The 23,923-nt window shown below is 42.5% G+C and overlaps 1 protein-coding gene across 9 annotated transcripts in view; it reads right to left on the reverse strand.

The window, feature by feature from the left end:
- Positions 1-4,742: 4,742 nt before the first annotated feature.
- camk2d1 (calcium/calmodulin-dependent protein kinase (CaM kinase) II delta 1) overlaps positions 4,743-23,923 on the reverse strand; it is a 92,700-nt gene continuing 73,519 nt past the window's right edge. For 4 of the 9 annotated variants that reach the window (XM_080792982.1, XM_080792981.1, XM_080792983.1 and 1 more), the window contains exons 14-19: positions 23,303-23,356; positions 18,665-18,713; positions 11,051-11,126; positions 10,577-10,671; positions 9,945-10,178; positions 4,743-8,391 (exon numbers count right to left, since the gene is read on the reverse strand). In XM_080792982.1, coding sequence (XP_080649108.1) covers positions 9,946-10,178; positions 10,577-10,671; positions 11,051-11,126; positions 18,665-18,713; positions 23,303-23,356 — 507 coding nt within the window. In that variant the 3' untranslated portion in view covers positions 4,743-8,391; position 9,945. The remainder of the gene's footprint in view (positions 8,392-9,944; positions 10,179-10,576; positions 10,672-11,050; positions 11,127-18,664; positions 18,714-23,302; positions 23,357-23,923) is intronic. The other 5 variants (XM_080792986.1, XM_080792984.1, XM_080792987.1 and 2 more) reach the window with 2 other exon arrangements.

The raw sequence follows: 23,923 nt of genomic DNA on the forward strand, positions 1-23,923 counted from the left end.
TGTTTACAAACCCCCGGTTTATCACCTGCGCCACACTGGCATGTAGGGTATAACCGGGAACTCATATTTAACCAGCCTTTTAGAATTTAGAGGGACATTGAAAATGTTCTTCAGGGGACTTGAACCCTGAATGTCCTGTTTACAAACCCCCGGTTTATCACCTGCGCCACACTGGCATGTAAGGTATAACCGGGAACTCATATTTAACCATCCTTTTAGAATTTAGAGGGACATTGAAAACGTTCTTCAGGGGACTTGAACCCTGAATGTCCTGTTTACAAACCCCCGGTTTATCACCTGCGCCACACTGGCATGTAAGGTATAACCGGGAACTCATATTTAACCAGCCTTTTAGAATTTAGAGGGACATTGAAAATGTTCTTCAGGGGACTTGAACCCTGAATGTCCTGTTTACAAACCCCCGGTTTATCACCTGCGCCACACTGGCATGTAAGGTATAACCGGGAACTCATATTTAACCAGCCTTTTAGAATTTAGAGGGACATTGAAAATGTTCTTCAGGGGACTTGAACCCTGAATGTCCTGTTTACAAACCCCCGGTTTATCACCTGCGCCACACTGGCATGTAAGGTATAACCGGGAGCTCATATTTAACCAGCCTTTTAGAATTTAGAGGGACATTGAAAAGGTTCTTCAGGGGACTTGAACCCTGAATGTCCTGTTTACAAAGCCCCGGTTTATCACCTACGCCACACTGGCATGTAAGGTATAACCGGGAACTCATATTTAACCAGCCTTTTAGAATTTAGATGGACATTGAAAATGTTCTTCAGGGGACTTGAACCCTGAATGTCCTGTTTACAAACCCCCGGTTTATCACCTGCGCCACACTGGCATGTACGGTATAACCGGGAACTCATATTTAACCAGCCTTTTAGAATTTAGATGGACATTGAAAATGTTCTTCAGGGGACTTGAACCCTGAATGTCCTGTTTACAAACCCCCGGTTTATCACCTGCGCCACACTGGCATGTAAGGTATAACCGGGACTGTGTACCGAGGTACATGGCCAAAGCAGGTTCAAGGCCAGCCTGGGGGACCAAGCTGTACCCAAGCACTGAAGCCAATACTCATCGATGTACTCTGTTACCCTGGGTCTACTGGGATGCAGTACAGTGGGGCCGGGGGGGTATTTCCCCCCCGGTGTTTCCACACAGTAAAATGTGGGTGTTATGGCAAAATAAACTAGAACTGCACCCTATCGTAGTGCCTACTTGCTTGTTGCACACAAGTAGGCCTACTAGTACGGACATTTATACAATATTTAGCTCACTCTTACATCAAGGATGTTTTTCCAAGTTTGTATGTGTATTACAAAGAGCAGGGCCTTTAGTTATTCTTTTTTCATTTTGCATCTTTGCAAGGTTGTACCTTTGTAGGCCTACCTGTCTCTAATGTATAAGCAAAGTTGTAGCAGCGGTTAAGACACAGGCTTCGCAAACAGAAGGTTCTAGGTTCAAGCCCAGCAAGGGGCTTTTTACAACCGTTATCTTAGTCTTACCCAATATGTCACTCCTAATGAAGAGTGTGATTTGTTGTTTCAGTTTTTATATTGACTCATTTTTGAACCTACAACATTCGGTTTATACATCCTTGTCTTTATGTTTATGCCACAAAGGCATGTGAGATGCATGGTGCAGAGTTCTGTCTCCATGCGACGATGGGTTATAGCCCATGTTTTTTTATTTTTTTTAGTTATCCTCGTTTCTCATCATTTTGGACCATGGGCTATAGCCCATATCGTACGGCATACTATAGCACGCCGTTTTTCATCATTTCTGAGGATTTAAAAAAAATTAAAATATAAAAAAACGATGGGTTATAGCCCATGTTTTTTGAAATTTTGGAAAAAAAAGTTAGCCTCGTTTCTCATCATTTTGGACCATGGGCTATAGCCCATATCGTATTAGATTAGTTTCAGGTGGGGTAATCTAAACACAGCATCTTAACACTGGTTGTCAAGATATTTAGTATTTTTTGCAGTTTCCCTGCTTGAAAGGGATGGCACAGACCATATGGAGATTGTTACTGGGTTTCACTCATACAATGACCACACAGTTTCCTTTTTTTTACTCTTCTTTACTTTGTAGTTGAGTACAGTTGTACAGGTATTGTGTAAGTCAGTTAGTGGGTAAGTCAGGTAAGGTGAAAAACCTTAAAGGGAAAATAAAAAAGAACTAATGTAAGTATAATGCACATTCAATCAATACACATACTTTACATGTTCTAAACACCTAAATATCATTTTTACTTAAGTGTCTCTTAATCAACTCATTTCTAAATCAATTCATTTTTTGCTCAATTCGTTTCTAAACAGTTTTTAAACATAATAAACTCATGAAATGTAAATTAAATAAACTGAATTAATTAGCATCATTGAAACGTTTTTATCAATCAATAATCAATTCAAATGTATTTTAAATCAAATGATCATGTTTATTGTTCATGTCAATTGGCCATCATGTTTCCTTTAACTTCAACTCAAGTCATCATAAACAACAACAAACAATAACAAGTGTCCATGAACTGGCATGCAACTGGCATGATCTGTCACAGATATACAGTTCTCTCACCGGCTGTCTCTCCAGCATTTATATGGCTGCACCGTTCTGCTCTGCTGTTTGTGTGTGTTGCTCCTGTTTGGATGGATGCACACTGCTGTTTCTCATGGAGGTTTGTGTGTTTCCTGTGTTTGGCCAACGCCCTACTCTCAGGTGCAGTGAATGCACTGATGCTGATTAGTGAGGCAATTGGGGAGTGAGTGAGTGAGTGACAATCAGCAGAGTGTCAGTGGCAATGATTGTCAGTCCAGATTTAACCCTTTGCTCTCCATTTCTCCAAGTTGACTTCACACTGGTGAAATAGTGAATTTCATATTTAATGTGAACATACAACAGGACTAAGGTTAGCAGGTTACAGCGCTGTAGGGCTTCGAACCCTATATCCAGGCAGAAGACTTTCACACTGACTTTCAGAAGGACAACTTTAAAGCAGCCCAGAAATTCACCATGTTTGTGTGCCTCAATGGCCCAGTGGATAAGTCAAATGATATCCGTAGTATACCTAGTAGAAGTGTGCCGGTTCAAACCTGACTCATATCTTTACGTTCAAGACCGATTTCAGAAGAAGAAAACAAACAAAAAAGCTTTGTAGTAGTATCCAGCAGTTAGCTCACTGTGATGAGAGGCTGTCCTGGAGAGTGGTGGAAGTGAACGGAACACTGTCCCCCCCCCCTCCCAGTGAGCTGTGGCGTCCCACAAGGAAGCATACTAGGGCCTTTACTGTTCCTAATATATGTAAACGACATGACTGCAACTTGTTCCTGTTCGCAGACGACTCAGCACTGCTGGTCTCGGACAGGAACAAACTGCAGGTTGAAAAGACCCTCAGCTCTGAACTCGGTAGAATCTGCACCTGGCTCGCTGATAACAAACTATCCTTACACCTGGGAAAAACTGAATCCATTCTCTTCGGATCAAATAGTAATCTCAAAAAGGCAGATGGCTTCTTGGTTAGAGTTGGTGATGATATTATCACACGGAAGGATCAAATTACCTACCTAGGTTCCATCCTGGAGGCCAATCTTTCCGGTGATAAGATGGCCACCAACGTAATCAAAAAAGTCAATCAAAGAACAAGATTCCTCTACAGGATCTCCTCACTGGTCGACAAAAACACCTTGAAGACCTTAACAGGAGCCCTTGTACAAGGTTTCTTTGACTATGCATCCACCTCCTGGTACCACAGCACCTCAAAGGCCCTTAAAACAAGGCTCCAGACCTCCCAAAACAAACTGGTCAGGCTCCTACTTGGCCTCACCCCCCGAACCCACCTCACCCCTGCCCACTTTGACAGGCTGGGATGGCTTAGGGTCGACGACAGAGTACAGCATCTTGCAATGGGTCTGGTCCACAAGATTAGATACACCACCAAGATACCCATGTACCTGTCTAAATACTTCCTTAATGTAAACGAAGTCCACACCCACAACACCAGAGGGAGTGCAACAAACCATGTACAACCCAGATTCGGCACAAACAAGGGACTAAATTCTTTTCGCTCCTATGCGACCAAAATGTGGAACGCCCTACCAACAGTCATTAAGACATGTGAATCCCTTGGCTCCTTCAAAACTGCTCCTAGGGCACCTACGGATGGCTGCAATTCGAAACTGGCCTCTGTAAAAGCTGAATGTTTATCTGGATTGTACTATGTTTTTGTATGGACGTGGTGTTGGGTGCCTGCACATATGCACACATGGCATCAACGCATGGTGTTGTGTGCAGGCGCCCTACACTCTGTCTTTGTACTATGGATTGTACTATGTTTTTGTATGGACGTGGTGTTGGGTGCCTGCAGTGCACATATGCACACATGGCATCAACGCATGGTGTTGTGTGCAGGCACCCTACACTCTGTCTTTCGTTTTCTTTTCTTTTATCCCCCTGTTCCCCTCACTGTATATATATTTTTTTCCCTTTTCGCTTCCTATATGATGAATTCCTGTTCTGTTCTTTAACTACATAGAAGTGTCTATTTGTTTGTCTCTAAATGTTTTGATGAATTGAACAATGTGGACCCTGTTGTAAACAAGTGTAAGGCTTAATTGGGTCGTCCACTCACAGTTAACAGTCTTTGTATTGAGTTTGTGCTTGAAATGTACTGTAATTCTGCAAACTGTTAATAAAGATTTCAATCAATCAATCAGACAGACAACAGATTTCCATAAATCACACTTTATTTGATATTTCTTAAACATACATCATCAGTCCATTCCCATCATGGCAACAATACACATTGTGTCCTTTTGTCAGGAAAACAATGAGAAAATGATTACATTTTAACTGTGTGAGGGTGTCATGGGGAGGCAAAATAAAAATAAAATAAAGGTTACACTGTTGTTTCTTTGCAACCAATCCAAATAAAACACCTATAAAACCCCACAGACATAACGTTACATTGGTAACATCTCCCTCTGCTCTGCACTGCTGTTAAATCTAGTGGTTCCCAAACATTTTAGCGCATGACCCAAAAGAGAAATCTGATGTCTCCCCGGGACCTAAACTAATGAAACTGCTATTTTCACTGTATACAAACATTTGTTTCCCAGTTTATGGAAATGCTTTGGTTTTTCTTCGATTTCTTTTTAATTCATGGAGAGAGAGAGAAAAAAAGCGTTTTGGGGAAATCATTTGAAAATGTTCCGAAATAATAATACGTCCTAATTAAAAACAAAATGTAAGAAAAACAAATAAAGGGACCTATAACAATGTGTCTGCGAACCACAAATGGGCCCCAACCCAGTGACCACAGTGTCTTAAACGGTGTAAAAACAACACGACAGCGCTTGTTGCGGCTAGACATTGTTGAGAGAGACACATGTCAACAGTCAAGTGGCAGGACAGTAAGCCAGAGTAATAGTTGCGCTGTGTGCGACACAGCGTGAAAATAACGAAGTCTTAAAACCAGGTAAAAATGGGAATTCTCTTTTGCTTAGTACATTCTGGACCACAATCAAAGGGTTAGGGTGTATTAAACTCTTAAAATTGGGTTGCCTCCGGCCGTTTCGCATCTGGAGGGGCATTTCAACAGTGGGTTGATTGGAAGGCCCCTTATAACTCTGAGTGTACAAATGGAACCATTTTGTAAGCTGTAGGATCGGCTATTTTCAAAATGTATGCCTCGGGAAGAAGTAATGGTCACAAGTAATCAATGTGCATATACACTTAAAGGTATAAAAACCCTGTATAGTATACACTTATACTGTATGTTGGTTTCTTATGTTTGGAAATAGGATCCAGCAGGGAAGCGCGCACGTCTCAAAACATTCTACGGGTGCTGAACCAAAATACGTACAGGTGAGAGGAGATTTCGACCCCTTCGAAGCCTGACGAAGACCCGAGGGGTCGAAACGATGTATCTCTATATGAAATAAAGTTTGGAGCTCAAGGCCTGGTGTGCAAACTTCATCTCCTCTCACCGGTTTGTTACGTTGCACATTAAGCAGGTCATGTGGGGACCCCACTGAGGATCCCGACACACATGTCAAGAACCATCGCTATATGTGCAAACCAAGTGCACGGAAAACTATAAGAACTATGGGACCACCTACTGCATCACAATATATAAAATGTAAACAAACGTAAAATATAGCAACCGATAGAATTCACACAATCAACTCCTTATGAAAATATGAATATTTGACTTTTAAAGTTTTTCCACAAGTCATACAATGGCCTTTTATTTAGTATATGTATACAATAAATCTATAGTTTACATTCACACACACACACACACACACACACACACACACACACTCTCTCTCTCTCTCTCTCTCTCTCTCTCTCTCACACACACACACACACACACACACACACACACCTCTGTGATGAGGCGAACAAACACTTTCCCTATTCCATATTTAAAATCCATGTCATTCTTTGCTTAATATACCAAGTCGTATTTGTAAAATGTCCAGACTAAAGACCAACTTCAAACACTCCCAAGATAAAGCAAAGATAGGACAGCCTAATTTATAGCAGACTTTACATCAACCACCAAAACCAAATCTCATTTATATAACCACCATAATAAAGAAAAGCACGCTTGTTCCTTGTACTGTACTTAGAAGCCTTGTATTCCGAAACAAAAAGATACACTTAAAAAGGAGATATGTGTTATATATTGGTCATGGTGCCTAACGGCAAAGCATCACATTAACTCTTGTCCATTCATTGACAAGTCCATTGAAATATTGAAAACAGAAGAATGACACTATGCTGAGAGCTTTAGTCTGCCAAAAACGTTGGCAAACGTTTTTGTTTAGATTTTTTCTTCAACAAACCCCCAATTTGATATGCATTTGGCCACAGACCACCATCTGTGATTTGGTTCGATATGGTCTGTCATTTGGTCCTTGAATGATGGGTTCTGTGCACGATTATTGTATTTCCATTTTCCGGAAGGTGGCGTTTCCTGTTCAGTTTTGATTGGCTCATCAGCAGAGTTGAACTGGAAAGGCACCTTTCATCAAAGATCATTCATTCATGAAGATAGACCATCCCAATGGGCTCTGCGTACACACCTTTCGGGGGGATTCACACACATGTTCCCTGGATGAGCACTCGGGACCACTTGGCAGATGTTGTGGTAGTATGAATGCTGCGTGCCGTTCCCGGGAGCGGATCAACCAACCGTTCCCGGGGACCGATTGAAGTGTACGTGGATACGGGTCGCTGCAATGTGAAAGCATTGAATACAGTTGAATGAAGTGTACGAAAGAATCAAGGCGGGGACCAAGCAACCGTATTCGGGAACAGTTTGAATCAATCAGACTCAGTGTGAATCCCCCCCTTAGAAAGAACTTGGGCCCCTTCCCTACTTCCTTGGTAGGTGTTACCGATGATACTAATGAAGCCTCTGATCCATTCTGGTCAAACAGAGCCATGGTGCATGTTGGCTCAGCTCACTGGAAACACTCACCTACACCAGCTAGTGGGTCTCAAAGTGTCCTTGAGTGGGTCCATTTGGTTCCATGTGTACACTCTCAGAGTTATGGGGGTCCTTGAAATTAAAACAGTTTGAAAATCACTGTACACTAAAAGGATCAGAGCCTTAATTAATATCATCGGTAACACCCGTGAAGAAAGTAGGGAAGTTATTCTCTGTGCATAGAGCCCATTGGAGGTGAATTGGTACACAGATACTACAAATGGTCTATAGACGGTCTCCTAAAAAGGCAGCCACCTACTTCATACAGATATGGGAAGTATCATTTTTTGTCTTGGCTTTCACACATGCCAAATATGCTGCTGAGCCGATCAAAAAGCTATGGGGAAAATCCATTTGCCCTTTTCCAAAAAGAAAAGGAACTACGGTCCATGCACAGAGGCAATTCCTATACTGAACTGTAGGTACAGAGATAACAGAAAACTCTGATCAACATTAAGTATCAAAACTGAAATTGGCACCCCCCAAAGGCCCCTGGGGGTCCCCGGACCCCACATTGAGAACCACTGCAGTGAACCACAAGCCGGAAACCCAAAACGAAACACAACACACGCATCAGCCCAAAAAAAAAAAACTAAACAAAAGGGGAACAAAGACAGCACACATTCTCTCTATAAAACGATATATTGGGACATTGTGTCGTTTAGATTTTTTGTTTGATGGTTTTGTTTATTTATCATTATTATTTTAACGTCAACGAGAATCTTCAGTCCAGCAGTGACGATAATGTAAACAACACTCTGGGAGGGAGAATCTAGCATCAATGTTTTGGGGAGTGGGGGTGTTGGGAGGGGGGGGGGGGGGTCTGCTGTTGGCTGGAGGTCCAGGAGTGGGGGGGGGGGAGAGGGTCTTCCTCTCAACTGCAACACAGAGAGAAACAAAGCATAGAAAGCATAAAAAGCAGCTCAAAAGCTTGTAGATCTGATATTAATTAAGGCATTCATTTACAGGGAACAAATGGTTGAATATATATGAAGTTAACAGGTTTCTGCCCGACGGCAACGATATGTACAATCACACATTCACACCAACACCGAGGAACGATCTAACAATCAAAGTGTGATTTGTCTTGAGAAGCCAACGCTCGTAGTATTCGTGTTCTGGGAAAAGATTTGTAGAAAATAACCAATGAATAAGTTCACAGCACATCGTATAGCGTGCCACGTTGTGAGCTTATCGGCTAGTTTCACATTTCAGCAAAGATATTTAGGACTGCCATTGATGAGGTATCTCGTAATTTTGTTATTGTTTGATCACGCTCTTCACCAACGTATGAATAGCTAGGCCATAGATAAAAACAGAAATGAACCGGAAGTGAAAAGTCTGCCTCCATTCGCCTCAATGTAAACAGATTTTTTTAATGCAATTCATGTCCGATTCTTTTCCCAGATTGTGTTTTTTGTCGAAACAAGCTTTATTCACGGCCTGTATCTAAAGCCCTAACCACACCAAAGGGTCAAGATGGTTTTAGCGCTGTCCCTGCGGTGTATTATGTTGACCCACATTGACCCTAGTGATTCAACGCATGGAATTCAATGGCCCAAACCACGCCAAAGGGTCAAGACGGTTTTAGCGTCAACTCCTTGCAACCGTTTGGACCCAAGGAGTTGCATGGTGACCCTTTGGTGTGGTTAGGGCTTAACTCTTTCAGCGCCACCTGGTGGTCACCAGTTTAGGCTTTGAGTGCCAATTCTCCCATTATAAAAAAAGAAAGAAATTGTAATTCTATTATGCATGTAATGTGCATGTCATCACCTGTACACCAGATTAGAGGAATTTTCGGAAAGATTGCGCTGCACTTTACAGAGCCGTTTACTTCCAGTTTACGGCCCCGGACCTTTTGGCCTTCATGCACTGAAAAGACCGTGGCAGTGGTGGAAGAATTAATTCACTCACTGACTGCCAACATTGTTTCAGTCTGTGTCCGTTCCCTGCCAGTCGTCCTTTCAGTGAGGTGCCTTAATCAAGGGGCAAAAAATGAACCGTTGTCTTAACCTAAAGGCTATGCAATGCTCCCACGGGAGGATCACAGATCACCCAAGGGATGAATTTTGTAACCGCGACCACCTCATGACTAGTCATGAGGTGAATAAAGCTTACCATTTCCGCGCCATTGCCATAGATCTCAGTCAATTAAACCTTTATTATATATTATATATTATTTAATGCTTCCCTCAACGCCATAATAATATAAAAAAATGTATTTGGCCAAATGCAACGAGACTGGGCGTTGGGGAGGCCAACGCCAATAGGTAGGCTAGGCCAAGAGGTAACCACCGCTGGTCTAGAGCGATCTCAATCTGAATCAATAGATAATCAATGAATGGCGAGAATCTCGGCTTTGGCACTGTGGACAAAGTAGGTAAAGACGAGAAATCTTGTCTTTAGCTACTTTGACACGGCTTAAAGTCACCTTACTTGGCGGGCACGGTGGGCGATCCGGAGCGGTGGAAGTGGATGTTCTGCCACTTGCCGTCGCGGCGGTGCCAGATGCGCGTCTCCTCCGACTGCATGGTGCGCGGCAGGCCGCCGGCGTCCATGTACTGCGTCAGGCGGATGTAGGCGATGCACGCCGCCTCGTCGCCGATCAGGTGCACGTGTGGGTTGAGCAGGATGGTGTGGATGGGCAGCTTGCCCTTGGACAGAGCTGGATACGGGGAGGGAGAGAGAGAGAGGGGGGGGGGGGGGGGGGGGGGAGATGAAAGGTTGCTCGCTAGGTCGATAAGGCAGTAGCCTCGGAAACCCAGGCGTATTTATTTCCAGGGAGGAAAAAAAAAGTCTGGGTCCGAGTCCACTTCAATTCGGCATACAGTAGCACAAACGCCTTTGTTAAATTGATGCACACAAACACACACTCCTCTCTCTCTCTCTCTCTCTCCGTCGCTCTAATTAATTAGCCTCATGTCGCGCAGCTGCATCTAGATTGTCCCGGCGGATCCTGCCGGGAGCTGCCTATGCCATAGAAAGCATCGGTAGACCCCAGGCTAATAAGGCAGTGGTCTCGCAAACAGCAGTGTGTTGTGTGGTCACTGTGGTGTTGTGTACCGTTCTCAAAGTAGAAGCGGTGGAAGTCGGTGCCCTCCACCAGGTTGCCCAGGGCCTCGGGCTCAAAGGAGGTGAGACCGGGGTCACAGATCTTCCTGAAAAAGAACAGAAATACACAAGCATCAGGAATGTGTGTGTGTGTACTGAATTCCAAGTGGCTTTTTGTAGATGAGGAAACTTAAGCCGTTATAAAGCACCATTCTGCCATCTAGTGGCTCTTCTTTTGACTGCAGTGTAATTTCTTCCCATTAAACCTATTTATTAAATACCATTTTATACCCATCTGGTTCCATATACATTTTGATAGCAACTTGTAATGAAGAGCATTGTGACTGTGCATGTTGTGCCAAAATGTAAAACAATAATAAAATGAAGTTTAATTGTACTACCATGTTAAAACAATAATACAATTAAGTGTAATTGTACTACCATGTTAAAACAATAATACAATAAAAAGCTGTAAATTGTTCTCACGTGTACGCTTCAAAGTCTCCATTGTTGATGGCCTCAATCAGCTGTTCTGTGACTTTAATGATCTCCTGTTTACGAGCTTCAAAACACACACACACACACACACACACACACACACACACACACACACACACACAGTGTTATACAGTATAAACACCACTCGTGTAGGCCTACTGAACACATCCACACTGGAGCCAGGTAAAGCACAGAACAATGAACAGGATACACCGCTGGTTCAAACTCAAGAGCGTGCACTAAATGGACCCGTACGGGTTGGTTCCATTTAGTACACTCTCTGAGTTTAACTAGTGTAGCATCAACGCAAAGTCACTGCCGGGGGGGGGGGGGGGGGGGGGGGGGCACAAAGGGCAACGGACACAAACATACAAACACACGCTGTATACCGGAGATGCACAGATTAATTGAAGAATGTGGTACCTTATGTGATGTCAAAATTACACTAATATTGGTTTTAGGCGATATTTTATTATATAATGTTTTACAATAAGTTCATAATATCTCTGCTGTTGATGAGAAATCACCCAATTCCAAAATGTTCATTATTCAGGAATTAAAGAAAACTTTTTTTTTTTAACAATGCAATACTGCCTCATCATAGTTGGAATTGTGACTACAGTATGTATTGTCAATTACTTGCATGAGAGGGGGAGAGGTGGTAGAGTTAGCTGCTTTAGCAATTAGCAGACAGTTTGAGGGTCCAATGGAGTTAAGGTTTTGTCAGAAGCACTTCTTAATACTTTTCATTGGGTCCAAATCTCATCAAAAAGGGGTAACAAGTTGGAATGACGCGTTTGTATACTGCTTTGAATCACAGGTGGTTGCACACTGGACACGTTTTTCGGAAAACCGATGGAGAAACGCCACTAAAAATCCGAAAAACGCGCTCTGTGCGCATGGACCTTACCCGTATAATAGGTGTAATGTAAGGTAGAACCTAATGGAAACTTGCATTGCAATATCGGTATCAGCCGATTTGACCGAGCAATCGGTAATCGGATATCAGCCAAAATCTCAATACCGTGCATCCCTACTGTACACCCGCACTCACACACACACACACACACACACACACACACACACACACACACACACACACACAGAGGATCTGAGGAGAGACCTGCGAGGATTATACAGTAAGCGGGGGGAAAGTCAGTGTGGTTCACTAACGTTACCTTTCATGCTAAGTAGGGCAGCTAGGAGATAACATATTCAGAACCATGAACAACTGCACTCTTCTGACTCAGAACAAAACAAAACAAGCTTCCAATCATTACAGTACATTGACATGATGCGAAACCAAAGCGACATGGAGCTTATGAGTTATGACCTGGCTGGCGATGAAGGTGTACGGGAATGCAAATGAAGGGGAATGACAAATGACCACCGTGAACTTATTTTTCTTTTTAAACCATGCTACTCATGTAAATATTTGTTAGTGTTATTGCTGCCGAGAGGGAATCTCACACGTTCCTTTTTTTATTTAAAAAAGAACATATTAGAATTGTGAAAATAGCTCCGATCGACAAGTCCGCAACGTGTGTGACACTCATGTAAGATGCAGTAGGGCATTAATAACAACAAAAGTGACAATATGCCGCCATATTAACTGCCTCACTCCATTGCAATTTTAGCCTATGCACGGTACACCGTAACTTGTGTTTATATATATGCAAATGATTGGAGCTTACACAACAAAGAATTATGCCCAACTTCTTTGAAGTGTTTTTGGTTTTCTTTACCTTCGACAGAGTCGTTTCCACTCGTCTTGCCAGCGGTCTGAATGCTCACCGTGTCAAGACCACTCGTCATTTCGGCACAGGTCAACAACAGCAATGATAAGACACTAACTGTGGATGAACGAAGCATGTTTCCCTACAGTACCAAACCTTTCTTCTTTCTTCAAGTATTGAACGCCTAACTGTGACTCTACCTACTTTAGTAGCTATACCTCTACTCTATTCCTTTATACCAGTCTGTGCGTACAGTATGTACTGTATGCCTACTGTACCTCTATGCAATACCTTGTTGAATGTTTACGGGGACAGAAAAGCTAACAAGAAGATAACGCCGCTGTCAGGCAGAAACCTCTTATCTCCATGGAAGTTGATCGGTTCCTTTGAAAACTGTTAATTGACACTTAAAGAAGGTTGGCCAATAATAATTATGACCTAATTTTAACCCATGTACTGATCGTTTAGAGTAAAATAGATTTTTTTTTGCAGTTTTTATGTATTTGTTTTGTGTTTTTGTAATGTTTTTCTTGTGCCCTGCCCGTGGGGTATACCAGGGCAAAATATAAAGTTATTTAGTTTTTTGTCTTTGTTTTGAATCTGTATTGTTGCTCCCTGTCCCCTTTCACCACAATGACCACAATGGAAACAAGCTTTCTTGTGTTTGAATTCATTCTCAATAAACTAATAAATCAATGCTACTTTTTTTTTTAAATATATTTGAATCCTGTACAACAACATATGAGGTTTCCACGCGACAGACGATAAGGTTCACCAGACCTTCCTATGATTGGCCATCTATAGACTGACCTACGATGGTGTTTGCTATATTTGCAAAAGCCCAACAAGAACAGCAAAAAGTCCCCGGGTCCAGCCAGGCCAATGACACCGCTCACATTGATAGCAGACAGACCTTTGCTCTCTCGCCTTCAATTTGAAGCTGCAATCCAGATATTTGGCTTCATGTCTGCTATACTGTAGGTGTCCTGTCAGACACCAGGGTGTAAACGTATGTACTGTAGGTGTCCTGTCAGACACCAGGGTGTAAACCTGTCAATGGAATCAAATAATTGATGTTCGCAGCCCTAGTAACACTACACACAAAAGGACCGAGTCACCGAGACATCTGCCGGAGGAGACCCGGGTTCATAAGAGGACACCCATGCGTGCTCACACACACACACACACACACACGCACACACGCACGCGCGCGCACGCCCACGCTTTTCTGTATAAATCAAATCAGAATCAATCAGAAAGTCTCCACAGCTGCAGGACATAATGCAATGATTGGTACAGCGATTACTCATTAGTCATTCAATCGCACTGTGGAAAATACAGCATGGTCCCCTCTATGACCTGCATCACTGTCACTGTCACTTCTTCCACCAACCCAGCATACACACCCGATGTAGTATGAATCATGAACACATCCATCCAACCATCCATCCAAGTTACAGTGGTGTGAAAGTACTCACATTTTATACTTAAAAGTATAAAATACTGCAATATAGAAATACTCTGTTACATGAAAGAGTCCGGTACCAAAAGTAAAAGTACTCATTGCGTCTAGATGTGTCGCATTGTGATATTGTAGATTGGCTATTTTTTAAATAGCCGAAATGCATTCACTGCATTAGGCTCTCTCTACAAAATATGGCGGTGTCGTCTACGACACATCGCTCCAATGAACTGCAGCGGCCAACGAGGTATGTACCTTTATAGATTTACAATTTAGGCATTTAGCACACCCTCTTAATCCAGAGCGACTAACAGCAAGCAGGAACACCACAAGGTATAATGCATCAAATGCATTGAAATAATCAAGGATCATAAGTAAACTAAGAACCTAGAATATCTGTACAATTATATTTTCTATATGGCTGCCACGGCTGCAATGAACAGCTCCCTGCTGAGCATGACAACAGATTGGACATGAACTCAGAACTCTACACTATAGTCTGTGGCTGAAGGTGCTGTGGCTGTTTGTGTACACCAGAGGGAGCAATGGCACAGCACTACATGGTACACTTAATCATGTTGTTCTCAATTCAAACTGTCATCATTGGCTGACAGCAGCACACATACTTTAAAGCCAACAACCACAAACCATTTGATTTACTCGACTGTAAAGTCTGCAGTGTATATTTAGGGCTACAGTAAGTGAGAGGTTGAAGCACTATATTCTGATAGTAGGCTAATGGTGCTCCTTGCTCAACCAGTGGTCCTTAACCCATTTTGACCTGAGATCAGATTCTAAAAATGTCTTCTACATCCTGACAGTTTTCTGAAAAAGCTATGTTTCTATGTCAGTTGTTCTTCGAGCAGACCTACAAGCTCATAGCGCGCCAGCCAGTGTCGCGCTATGAGCTTGTAGATCTGCTATTTTTCAATAGCTAAAGCATAACGTAATGCTAACACCAAAAGGGGTTGGTGATCCCCAGCTAACTGTTGGAAAATTGTTTGCCTGTTCTAAAAATCGTATCCAACGAAAACACAATAGACACAAATCTTGGGGTCTGAGAGGCTAAATCTCTTCAGCTCATTTCGACCTGAGGACGATTCTACAAAATTGTCTTCCAAATCCTGACAGTTTTCTGAAAAACCTATGTCAGTTGATTCTCAAAGTTTTGGGTGTGGGGGACTTACGCTGAGAGCCCGGGCTCTCCGGGGGGCTCCCGCCGCCCAACAGGTGGGTGCGGGTGTGATTGGAGCGTGCAGGAGGTGCAGGCAGAAAGACAAGAAAGGAGGAAGCGAAGAAGAACAGCACCAGGTATGCGGCGACCATCACTCGCAAGGTGTACCGACCGCACTCCTCAGCACTGGGCCAGACGCTAGGGGAGTACCAGCGGCACGAGGAAGAGGAGGAGGAGGAGCGAGACGAAGAGGAGGAGGTGGTGGAGAGAGAGGAGGGGCAGCGAGGGGGGTAGGGGTACGTGGCCGAACGCTTAAGGAGCTGGATGTGATTGGGATTTGTGGAGGAACGTCACACTGGGCGAGTTACGAGCGAGAGGGGGGGAGGGTGGATGAGTAGATGGGTGGGTGGATGGATAGATGGATGGATGAATGGATGGATGGATGCGTGGGTGGATGGATGGGTAGGTGGGTGGATCGAGTGGATTGAGGAGGTGTGTGTGTGTGTGTGTGTGTGTGTGTGTGTGTGTGTGTGTCTGTCTGTGTGTATGTGTCTGTCTGTTTGTGAGAGTTTTTCCTGTGTTGACACTATATATATATATATTTTTTTTAAGAAAATAAATTAGCTACTTTCTGTAATAAATGAGGCTTACATTTTTAATTTATAATGGATGTTCTGTTATGTTTGCATCCCGGGAGGACACCAAATCATTTTGGTCTTGAGCTGAAAACTTTGGGAAGCACTGTGTTACAGTATACGTAGAACATTTTCCCTTTTTTCATTCCCATGATAGAAGCCACCTCCGCCACACACATGGCCACAGACCATCCATTATTCAATGCGTTTGCAAATGAGTCACAGACTGGGAGTCATGGTGTGTTTAGCGTCGGAAACGCCATTTCCCTGCGGCCACAGTACGTGCACTTCCTCCATTTGGGTTTCCGTCACAGACCCTGCCACTTCTGTGCCAAGGGTCGGAATGTCACGAGAAGCTGCCATTAAACCAGAAGACCTGAGGCTGATTCTACGTTCTATACAAACATCTTCTAAATGCTAACAGTTTTCAGGAAAAACCTATCTCGTTGCTCTCGGGCAGAAACCTCTTAATGCCTTATTTAAACATTTTTGTCTTAACTTTTTTCGTACATTAATGCCGTACTTGCTCATACTACAGCATTAAACAAATGCATAAAAAGTAGCAGGTCTGCAAGCTTGAAATGTGGCACCAGGGGTCATCAATATGATGATGATTTTGGGTGTGACAGTACAGTACAGTGACAGTACAGTACAGTAGAGGGACCCCCTGGGGATCCCCCAACGGTAACTGTCATTTCTCAACCGTTTCGGACCCAATATTTGGAGTTGCATCATAGAAAGATAACCCAAACCTCTAACAGAGAATCATTTCATTTTCACTCCCAATAGAGAACAAATGGAACGAAATTGTCAAATCGAACCCAAATAAAAGTTAAATTAACACTGCACAACACGGCATTATACACGCATAATAGATAATTGAAGCAAAGAACATTAGTAAAACAAAAGTGAAAAATAAAAATAAGTAATTCAGAAACCTGTCAAGTTGTGACAGGTCAGAACAGCGGGTGCTGTGGTCGGTGGCCATCTTGTAAATGTGGCATTTTATATAGCGCCTTTATATACGTATATAGCGCTTTACTGTACATAGATTGTGCATTACATTCACCCATTCATATACCGATGGCGGCGACAATCATGCAAGGCACCAACCAGCACATCAGGAACAATTAGGTGTTCAGTGTCTTGCTCAAGGACACTTCAACACCAACTCTGGGGGAGCCCGGGTTCAAACTGGCAACCTTGCGGTTACCATCCAGCCACTGAGCCATCTTGCCCATGTGACTCGAATTGCGCACAAGTTTGAAAACCCTGCCAACCTAATGCACTCTTCATATAGAAACCCCACCAACCTGACACCAGCTGGCTGTCTGCCTCTCTCCGTTGTTTTAGCTAATTTCATGGTGTACATTTAAGTACATGTAATTCTTGAGGTCTTTGTACAATTACTTTTGCTTCTACTCCACTACATATCGGATCCAAATATTGTACTTTTACTCCACTCCATTTGTTGGACAGCTTTAGTTACTAGTTATTTTGTAGATTTGGATCATTACAAAACATACAATACCCACTCCTGCCCTATATACATTTCGGCCATTTGAAAAGAGACAATTCCAAATGCATATTGGGGTGGGGGTCCCCAGTTAAATTATGATCACTTTGGGGGTTCATGGCCTGAAAAGGATGAAACAACTGCCCTAGATGGTGAGTAGGAAGTTGTTAATGAGTGAATAATTTAATTCTGCAACTATTTGTTAACAAGCCCAGTGTGTACCGGACACGAACAAAAGAGTGAAGCAACAGTTTTTGTTTGTTTAACGGTAGTGGCACAACGATGGCAGCATGATACATGATAATGCTATTTATTAGTATACAAAAACAAATGCAATATATAAAAAATATGAAAGGGGGAACAGCCAACAAAAGCAAACAACGGAGCTGATGAAAGCAGAATGGATGGACAAAAACAGACAACATTATACTAAGCTACACATTATTGTGAACAGTTGTGGTAAAATGGATTTGGGATTTAGCTACACTGGGCATCGCGCCAACATCATGCAGACTCTCATTTGCTTGCAACTGAGTGTGTACAAAATGGAACCAGTTGTCTTCGGAAAAAAGGGAGGTGATAACTACAAATTGGAGTCATTCAAAACTTCTGATGGGCGCTTGCAGTCTCATACATTTCTCTCAGAACTCGTGCTCCCCCAGATGTCTTAAGCCATGTCAGAAGGACCATGAATCTGGCCTTCAACCCATTAAACCTGGTAATGAATTAGTGTCATTTTAGATTTGAGCTACAATATAATAGCAACATATGTTTGTCAGAAAACTCTCAGGATTTAGAAAAGCAGTTCTCAAAATTGTTACAAGCACAGTTTCGAGCCTTTGCTGCAACACTTTTGCTAAATCTTGTAAGTCTGTCCGTGGCCATATGCCGGTACATCTCAATTTGGGGGTCCTTGGCACGAAAAAGGTTTGAGAAACTGTTTTGAAGGCATTGTAAAAATCACCCTCAGGTCTTAATGGGTGTAAAAGGACACTCTGAAAGCTCTTCATTTTGAGATAACGGTGTTTAACGAAGGAGGATTTTGCAAGAAATTGAAAATTAAATAAAGTTATCCTCACCTTTCACGTCTTCGTCCTCGATGGTGGTGTTGGCGCTCTCGCTGGACTCCTGGGAGAAGGACAGACGGACGGTTGGTTTTTTTTGTTTGTTCATAGATGACAGAGCAGACACACAGGCCCAGAGAGAAAGACGCTTCCACAGGGTTCAAAGACTGGGAAAAAGCTCCGCTCTGGTCTGGTCGGTACATTTGGCTGGCGCACGGAGCACTAACCGGCTACCTTTTGGAAAACCCAGGATTTATTTTGGCACTGTGACCTGCTTTTCACTGTTAATCCCCAGTGGTGGAAGTACTCAGATTAGGATTTTGATGGTGGTGGGGTTTTTTGGGGTTGTCATTAATATATACCTTAGAGCTGTTGTGTGGAAATAATAAAACAAAATCCCCCTATTCTATGTTTCCTAGAACTAGGTCTGAAAAAAATCATTAACATGGTGGTGAATCACATCTTGATGATGTCATCAAGATGTGTTTCACCATGTTAATAGTTTCTTTCATACTTACAGTATGTATTTAAAATACACATCTGCAAAGTAACAGTGCAATTAAAAAAATATGGTGGACAAGAAACATGTACAATATTTTGCCTCTGAAAAGTAGTACTGTTTAAAGACGAGCATGTACAGTAAGTATTGAAAAATGAAAGCAAAGGTACTTCAAAATTGTACTGAATGAATGAATGAATGAGTCTTGCCACCTCAGGGCTCATCTCTCATGGGATTATAGTTCACCTTTTCAAATAAATATAAGAAAAAATAGTAAATATACTTTTCAAACACTGCAGTAGAACCATGAAGTATACTGTATATTCATATGAAAGGAAATCCACAAGTAAAGTAAAAGTACCTCAAAGTTGTACTTACCGTAGTTACTTTCCAACATAGATGAGTTTAGGAATATTTTGCGCTAATTAGTCTAAATGCGCCCATTTTTGCCCAGATGTAGCCCAGGGCATGCTCTAATGATTTAGCTATGGGCGCTCGAGTTGGTGACCTTCAGGATCGCCACAGCGGCAAAATCCATATGGCCATCATTAACATTAAAAAATGTCTAAATTTCATTATGCTTTAAGTAGCATGTCAAACTAGGGGTTTTTCATGATTCTGAATCCATTCCAAGCATTAGTTTTGCACGAATGTGCACAAATGTGACCAAAGCATAATGAAAATGTTGCCTTTTGGCTGTTAATGGTAGCCATATGGATTTGGCCTCAGTGGCGACCCCGAAGGTGGCCGGCTCAGGCGCCCTAGCTAAATCATTGGAGCATGCCCTGGGCTACATCTGAGCAAAATTTGGATTTAGACGAATTAGCATGAAATATCCCTTATCTCTCCCTAAAAGCTTCTCCACTACCATGGATTAATCCCTCTCAGGCAGATGGAGGAAATGGACAGAAACCATGGAGTTTAAATGATGCTACAGTAAATTAATGCTAAATTAGTTTTATCGTGATAAACAGGAAATTAAACCATAATATGTTTAGTTCAATTGTGACACAAATTGACCATTCAAATAATAAAAAATAGCACAGTGCATGCTCTGAAAGCTTAAAGCGTGCAAACAAAATATCACTGCACAAGACAAAGAAGACTCGAAGTCAAACATACATCACAGATTAGTGTCTACCTAGATGGCATATCTCTGTCGTATTCATACTCCCACAGTGGCTGAACTACACTATGCAACACGGCTCATGTGCGACAATGACAATCATGACAGATCATCGTGCCATATGAGATACAAGAGAACATTCCCTGGGAGATGCAGGTGTATAGTACTTAGGGGAGCAACATTTAATCAAACTAATCAATTCAGTAGAGCATTACAAAAAATAATTAAATTAATCTACTTTAATAAATAAGTATAAAATAGTTATTTAAAAAAAACTATATATTGTTTTAATTTTTTTATGTAAATGTTCAAACAATCTGAAAAATAATCAATGTCGTCAAGAAGACAAACGTTAGTTGCAGCTCTACTCTAGATGTGTGTGTGTGTGCTGAAACAAAAAAAGTTCCACGTATGAAAACAGGACAGCGTATACTGTAGCATAATAACGTCAGACTACAAGTTCAAAAGACATGGAGTTCACAAATGACGTCTCACAGCAGCATGCAACATTCTTGTATCGCAAATCATTCACACTGCAAACACTTTCAAGCCACCTTGATCATCCACACGCAACAATACACACGCACACCCACACCCACACAAAAAGTAAAACACTAATTTGCATACAGCAGCGTAACACAGCATGAGCAACACAGTACACAGGACTTGGGACTGTAGCCAATCTGCTAGAGTACCTTGTTTCCATCAGTGGGGTTGTGGATTACAGTGGTTTGAGGCTCCTGATTCGGGGAGGAAGAGGAGCAAGCCGAAGCGAGGAGGAAGAGTGTAGAGCGACAGAGGGAGAATGGGTTAAGACAGGAAAATAGAGGAGAGCACCGACAGAAGTGAATTGGAAAGAGGTGAAAATTTAGACCGGTGGTTCTCAAACAATGGTGTCAGGACCCGTTTTTGTGAGCTTGTGAAAATAATAATTATTGAAAATAGAGAAGGCAACAGATCCACATGCTCACAACACGTCGCAACATGTTGCTGAGCTTGTGGATCAGCTATTTTCATTGTCAAATAATAGGGCTTAAGGGTTAGTTCAACCAAATAATAAATACTTTTCTATCACGTAATGAATTAAAGGCTTCATGGGGTGTGCAATTGATAGAAAATAAGTTTTTTTTACTTTTGGCAAAGAAATATTCATAATGTAATTTTGGGGAGACATCAAATTTCACTTTTGGGCCTCGAAACTACTGCTTTAAAACAGCGGTTCTCAAGGACTCCCATAACTCTGAGTGGGACGGAATGTCAGAGTTTAAAGGTCTGTAAGGGTCCCCTGAAGGAACCCTGAGGGTCTCTGGACTCCACCGAACCACCGATTTAGATAAAAGTTGTGGAAAACCAAATCGTCTCTACAGGAGAGGCTCACTAAAATGATCAACTAAATACGTTACAGCAACTGACTGAAGTATTTTCTCCAATATTTAACAAAATTAACAGTTCCGTAATCTATGGCTCATTTATACCCTGTATGACCACATCGTTCACCCCGGAAATAAACACATTTCGAACCGGTTTTCGTCGAACAACGCGGTCATACAAACAAAAGTATACATTCTTTCACGACAATGCAAACGGCGGAAGCCAGGCCGTTCGCGGACACCAACATCAAACCGGTATCAGGCACACGACTGAACGGCTCTTTGGCGACTGCTTCAGACGAGTGCCTTTCCATCAAAAACACACAATGGTCTCGGTAACATCCTCACATTTCACAACACAAAAACACCCACAACAACAACAGTGACAAAATAAATATAAAAAAGATGTCCATTGGTGCTGTGTTACCTAGGTGAGTGTGTACACTGCATTGTGTACACTGCTCCTGAATTTTTGTTGAATTTTGTGCCTTGATCTCTCTGGGCAACACATTTTCACTAGAAACAGACTGACTGTCATAAACGATACAGTCAGTCCCGACAATATCGCAGAGACAGTTTTACTTTTGGACCAAAATTCAACTCTCAACTCTTTAAATTTGGAGCAAACATAATGTAGATTTTTATTTGACATAATGTCTTCTGGGGATTCCTGGCACAACATTTTTTCACTGAGAGGGTGTGCTCGAGAGAGCTCCAGTTCTATTTGACATAGCATCCCAATCAGATGAAATCCTTTAACGCTACAGTATATATGCACAGATCTACCAGCCCACAACACGTCACATCTGTGAGCTTCTAGATGTGCTATCTTCAACTAAACCTTGGACACAAATCTTGCAACGTCAATGTAGGGGTCTTTGACATGAAACGTTGCACTAGACTGCCTGTTTATGATGACTGATCTGGCTATGGCATGGGGAGCGCACACAGTGGTGCCCACCTGCCCACACGCGCCTCTCTCTCTCTCTGCATGCGTTTGGTCTCTGCCTTCATTCACATCACACGGGTCTATTTTTGGAAACGCGGGGCTCGCCGCTGTGCGGGTTGCCGGGGGCAACGTGAGCGTCAACGTTCCAATGAAAACGCCGACACAGGTTAAACGCGGGGAAGCCACGTTGTGACAGCATGCAGAGAGATCATATGCTTCACGTAATTGATCTCGGTATGAAAGGTAATTTAAAAAAGTTTACTTGGCTCACTCAAATCAGACAGAGCACCTGCTTCTCTAGCCAAGACATATTACCGTATGCCCTTTCTAAATTCCCCGCATTGGTTGCCTGTCAGTTTTAGGATTGGTTAAGATCCTTTTATTGGTTTTTAAATTCATGAAATGGAAATGCAGCTGCCTATGTGTCTGCGTTTGTTTGTTTTTTCATCTATTCTTATTTTGTTCATGTAATACCGTATGCGATGAAATCCCAAACTTGTAATTGACTTGGAACATGCTCCATGCTGCATGTATACAGCCAGTCTTTGAATAGCTATAAGGGGAATCCGCCCTTTAGACAAGAGAATGTGGATATACAGTAGTTATACAGCACAGCCAACAGATGAAACTGAAAACGGACGGACAGGCAGACAGGCAGGCAGATATGCATGCACACACACCCACAGGCAGGCAGGCATGCAGCGTGTACCAGAGTAGGAATTGGATCTTTGGGGCTGGTGCTGACATTAGCCTTGTTGTTGATCTGGAGGGGACAGAGCAGTCAGACAGATAGACGGACAGGACAGATAGACAGACAGACAGACAGACGGACGGACAGACAGACTGACGGACATAAGTGACCAAGTGGTCAAGTCTCGATTTGCCAGCGCGTTGTGAGCTTGTAGATTCAGCTATTTTCGGTCTGCAGTGACCGTATGACAGAGCATGCATCTTAAGTCTCATGTGAAGTTCACCACCGAGGGGAAAACAAAAGAGGAAAGAATTGCTGTGGAGAAAGGTTAATGCACGACCATGGACTGTTATTTTTATAAAAATGGACATGACGTTGCCTACATGCGACCTGTTTTGAAGTCTGTAATTCAACAAATTAAAAAACCCATCGGTGGGTTTTACCGGGTCCGAATAATTTAATGCTATTGGGTGGAAGAAGGGGTGGGTCTTCACTCGGTAAAACCAAGTAGAAGCCTACCGTTCTTTGTACTGAATATGAAAATTACGGGAGCATAATTTACCAAAGCCACTGAAAACAAAGTATTTTCTGCAAGTAGCAGGACGGGACCTTCTATGCCATTAATGAGAACTGCAGGTT

This window comes from Protomyctophum bolini, assembly GCF_963924005.1.
Source record: "Protomyctophum bolini genome assembly, chromosome: 20".
Classification (NCBI taxonomy): Eukaryota; Metazoa; Chordata; class Actinopteri; order Myctophiformes; family Myctophidae; genus Protomyctophum; species Protomyctophum bolini.